The sequence below is a fragment of the Pyrgilauda ruficollis genome, unplaced genomic scaffold, assembly GCF_017590135.1.
Source record: "Pyrgilauda ruficollis isolate IOZ18807 unplaced genomic scaffold, ASM1759013v1 scaffold26, whole genome shotgun sequence".
NCBI lineage: Eukaryota > Metazoa > Chordata > Aves > Passeriformes > Passeridae > Pyrgilauda > Pyrgilauda ruficollis.
The window spans coordinates 1,229,191-1,233,956 of NW_024523933.1; the positions used below are offsets into that span (position 1 = coordinate 1,229,191).

At 40.5% G+C, this 4,766-nt stretch overlaps 1 protein-coding gene across 1 annotated transcript; it reads right to left on the reverse strand.

The window, feature by feature from the left end:
* Window positions 1–543: 543 nt before the first annotated feature.
* MZT1 (mitotic spindle organizing protein 1) lies at window positions 544–4,627 on the reverse strand. Its single transcript, XM_041471281.1, has 3 exons — window positions 4,468–4,627; window positions 2,484–2,629; window positions 544–1,094 (listed from the first exon to the last, which is right to left on the reverse strand). The coding sequence occupies exons 1-3, from the start codon at window positions 4,514–4,516 to the stop codon at window positions 1,071–1,073; spliced, it is 219 nt and encodes a 72-aa protein (XP_041327215.1). The 5' UTR covers window positions 4,517–4,627; the 3' UTR covers window positions 544–1,070.
* Between the last annotated feature and the right edge of the window lie 139 nt (window positions 4,628–4,766).

The following is a 4,766-nucleotide window of genomic DNA, read 5'->3' on the forward strand; positions in this document are numbered from 1 at the left end:
ACTAAGATTCCAGGTTCATTTCCAAATGTGCTTTGCCCTGTTAACTCTGCAGGCTGCTTTAGGTCCCATTAGCACTACACTTTGAAAACAGCATAACAAAAAAAAAAAATCAAGTCTAAAAAAACCCCAAAAACTTACACAGCAGCAGATGAAGATACAAGAAACCATCTTCTTACAAAGCAGAATTCCTGGGTGCAGAGATACTGGACATAAATACTTGTTTTGGCATCAGTGAAGGTTTGCAGTGTTAAGAGAAGACATTCCTGCACCAAGCAGCTGTTTAAGACTCACTGATACTCATCAACCAAATCAGATGCTTCTCATGTACGCACTGACTATTGTATTGCAGTAACAATACAGCCTCAATATTTTTAGATCCTACAGTCAGAACAGGTGTAACAAATGTATCATCTGCTCTCTGTGAAACATTCCATGTGATCTAGAATTTAAATTTACATACATAGCTACATGGATAGCTTTGTTATCTAAGTTAAACACTTTTCCCAGCAATTGGAATTGAAATCAAAAGCACAATTCATGACCTACATTATTAAAAAATGCTTTATTTATTACTTTCAGCTTGAGACTTAAGTTACAGCCCTTGTCCTAAAATAAAGTCACCATGGGCTTCATTCCTATCTGGACCATAAAGCAAGACTAAAATTGCACATGTAGCTTTTCACCAAAGCAAATGATAAAACCCATGACATACTACCACTTTTAAATGATGCATTAGCAAAACTACACTCATTCTAACAAGGTTTGTTGGTACACACTAGTAAATTCAAGAAATGTACAGTACCTGGCATGATTTTAAATGTACAGGATGCCAAAGAAAAACAATTGCACTACGTTCACAAACAGTTCATAAAAATACCTATAATATTACTGGTGAACTTTTTGAAAACTTTTCGAAGCTATTATATCCACCATTCTTTTGAAAAGTATTACAGAAGTACTCTGAAATCTTCACATACACTTATTTCATTTTTTTTCTTAATAGTGGCAATCTTCAGAGCTCCTGCTAAGTTTAACTTGGCATTCTTCTCATGCAGAGATCTTCTCCCATGTCAGCCTGCCATATTTTCAGCAGCCTAGAAACAGAAAAAAAAATTATCCCAAGTCACCAAAAGAGACATCATGTAGACTAAATTTAATCTTTTCTTGTAACTTTTTTTAATTACCTAGAGAACTTAGGGGTCTAAAAAAAAAAGCTACTTAGGAAATTTTTTCTAATGAACACTACTATTTTCTAAAAAATAATGCTGTCAACTGCCATTATCCTTTACTAAAAGAGCCACTGCTGTTTACTTGTCTTACATCCTCTATCTGAGCAGTTTTTATATTGTACATTTTACCCTACTACTTTCAAGAAAGGCTCAAATGCATAAATATAGTCACCTTTGGAGTTTACTTCATATAATTTATGGTAATCATTACCTCATCCATATAGATTAGTTATTGACACAAAACTCAGAAGAACGACACTAATCATAACTGCATAAGTCACACTACCAATTATTTGATTAAGAATATTAGTATTTTATCATTGAATAACTGCAGTCAACAAAGCACAGTTGTTGAAGAATGACAGTGGTAGATTTTATACCAGTTATGGGACAAACAGGCAAAGGAGAGCAACAGGAATGGGAAACCAGTGAAAGCAATGGAAGAAGTAAAACATCCCTCAATTATTTAAATACACAGTTAAATGCATATGTAAGCACACATTTATGCCTAGACACCAATACAAAATATGTATGAGCATAGAAAAATGTTAAGTTAAAAATAAAGTATGCAGTCTTCCAGAATAGAAGCAAGATATAGGTTTCCCTGTTCACCTCTCAAAAATAGCCAAATATAAGGTATAGTAGTAAAAATCCTGACTGTGATGTTTAGGTAGACAATAAAGAATGAAAATCCTTTAAAATGCAAGTGAGATTTTTTTTTTTTTTACCACCTACTAGTTAAACAGGGAAATACACACATATGAAAAGCCCTATATATACACACATCATGAAATCCTCTCTTTCTGCTCTTTGGAAAGGTTCAAAGCAACAAGGGGGTAAAAGCAATATGTTAAGATGATGTTAACAAACTGCATGTTACCTGTTTACAAGTACTGCTGCATACTCTTAGATCTGAGGTTGTAGAAATGAGGTGATAATTGTTAAAGCATAAATCTATTTGTGATATTATGCAGGTAAGGGGACAAACGGTGACTATAATAAAAATTTGTGAGTTTTGGTTGTGTTCTTTTTCTTCAGAAGAATAAGTCTATTTTATTCCTATGAAACATGTAATTTGTATCATTTCCTGTTTCATGTACAGTTGTATTCACTGCCTCCTCTATTGAACAGCTAATTTCCTTGATTCAAAAATGAGTCATATCAAAGTACAATCTACAAACTGAAGTATAGCAAGTTGCATGTGCATCTGACTCTTAAAAACAAATTTATAAGCTTTTTAAACTAGAGCATTACCTTTAGAGCTTCTGTGGCCTTACGCAGCTCTTTGATAACAGAAGATAAGGCTTCTGGGTTTATCCCTTGTTCACAAAGCCGCACACAAATAGACAACGTCTCCATATCCAAGCCAGTGTTTAATATTCTTGAAATCTCAAACAGAACTGCAACAGAAAAAAACTGAAAGCACTTTAGTTCCTACAGACTATGAAATTTCAGTGATCAAGATTGTTCTTCATTAACATTTAGATTCTACAGCACTTCTACAGTGTGAACATGGAAAATGTCCATTGCTATTTGCAACAATATTTATGCTCAACCTTCCAACATAAGCTGAAACTACAGCTTCCCTGGTACAGGAAATTTAATACTAGATAATAGGTTTTGAAAAAGTAAAAAAATAAGTGAAAAAGTCAACAATTAACAAGCCTGCCAATTAGGTAAAAGGTAGGCTATAAGAACACTCTGTGCTTTTGGACTCCAGACACTGATGAAGTCCTTTCTAATCTTTAGGTGTTGAGGCAGTGTCTTTGGCAGAGAGATGTAGCAGATTCTCCAAAACAATTCTGAGCTCTTAACAACTTTGCAGACAACAACTGCTAAATGTCTGTATCTATCCTAAATAAAATACATACATAGCTACACAGGAAGCCTGGGGTCCTAAATCTGAAGATTAGTGCACTTTCCATGTCTGTTCTCAAAAGCCTTACTTTGTCATTAAATCTGCCCGTTGTCCCTCCTGTCTAAATCATTCCTGCAGAAGTGGAAAGAGTGAAGTTGTCAAGTACAGTTACCAGAACTTATATTCTTTGTCCTTCCCAAAGAAGTCACTCTCTATCTGCACAAAATGGTTTTACCCTCTTGAAGCATCAGAGGAGCCGTAATGGTCCTGCTAGTCCTGCCTTGACTCCAGCAGCAGGTCAGAGCATGGAGATCAGTGGCTGAAATGCTAATTTTTACACCAGCTCAACTCATGAAGATCTGTATCAAAAAAACCCTTTTGTAACAGCAGCTGTAACTTCAAGAGAAGGGAAGATGCTGAGAAAATAACAAATTCATAGCACATAGCACTATGCCTTGAACATTCTCTCTAGCCTCTTCTCCCTCATTAGGGCATTTTCAGAGAAAGGCTCCACATTTAACAACCCTCAACAGATTGCCTGGCTGCTTTCCACTCTGCACATAAGCTTTTGGTATATGCATTTTGTGGAATTCCAGTTTCACACTACACTGAGAAACAACTCCAAAACATGCCAGCTTTGACTCCTCACGGTCAGGCTGAAAGTGAGCACCCCAACTTCCCTCACCTGCTCACATTTCTCACGGCTCATCAATCTCCAAAATATTTCCCAGTACCCCTTCTCTCACATTCCTATTCCACAACAGTACCTGAATTTGGGGTTTGCTTTTTTTTTCCATATCAGAATCTATTTCAGTTCTGCAGCACTGACTACCGTCCTCAAAGCTTTCGCACTATAGTGTAGTTTGGGTTGTTTTGAGGTTGTTTTTTTGGAGTGCACTTTGGTTTCCTGACAAGACCCGAACGCGGGGTTCAGGTCCGCCCAGGCGCTGCCGCTGACTCCGGCCCGGGCCGCTCCCTCCTCTCGCTCTCTCCCTCTCCCCGCGCACTTCCAGCCCTCCGGCTGAAATCCAGGACGCACCGAGCCAGGTCACGTCACGAACATCAACCCTTACACATAACGGGAAACTAGAGCAAATAAATATACACAGGCACTAAAAAACCCCTCGTATTCTATGCTAAATACCTAACTAATTTTAAAAAATAAAACCACAGAAAGGAAAAGCCACGTCAGGTGCAAAGACACTCGCTCCGCGGAGATTGAGCTGTTTTGAGTAAAACAAAAACTGCCACACGCTGCAACTTTCGGCAGCCTCAACCCGCGCCACGCTTCCCAGGAGAGGTGCCCCTGTGCACGGCCCACGGCGGGGCCGGGCGCTCCCTGTCCCTCGCAGCCCGCGCTGTCCCGGGGCTGTCACGCACCGTCCATGGTCTCCCTCACGGCGTTCAGGCTGGCGGCGTTGCTCGCCATGGCGACCCCGCCGCGCCCGGAACCGGAACGCCGCGAGCGCGCCCGGACCCGCCAGCCCCACGTGACGGCCCGGCGCAGCGCGAGCGCGGCTGGGGCGGGCTTTCTTTGAATTCGTGCGGCGGCGGAGCTGGCGATTGGCCTGTTCGAGAGAGGGGCAGCCCTGCCATTGGTCCGACGGCGCCCGCCGCTCTTCGTGATTGGTCAGAATCCGCAGAGAGGGCGGGGCTGGTTAAAGGGCCGCCCGGCGCGG

What these genes read in the sequence shown, in the direction of transcription:
- MZT1 (XM_041471281.1), bottom strand. Translation starts at nt 4,516, where the DNA reads ATGGCGAGCAACGCCGCCAGCCTGAACGCCGTGAGGGAGACCATGGAC. An exon ending in CGTGAGGGAGACCATGGACG is followed by an intron (nt 2,630 to 4,467) that starts GTGCGTGACAGC and finishes TTTCTGTTGCAG; the next exon opens with TTCTGTTTGAGATTTCAAGA. An exon ending in AGGCCACAGAAGCTCTAAAG is followed by an intron (nt 1,095 to 2,483) that starts GTAATGCTCTAG and finishes TTCTGTTTCTAG; the next exon opens with GCTGCTGAAAATATGGCAGG.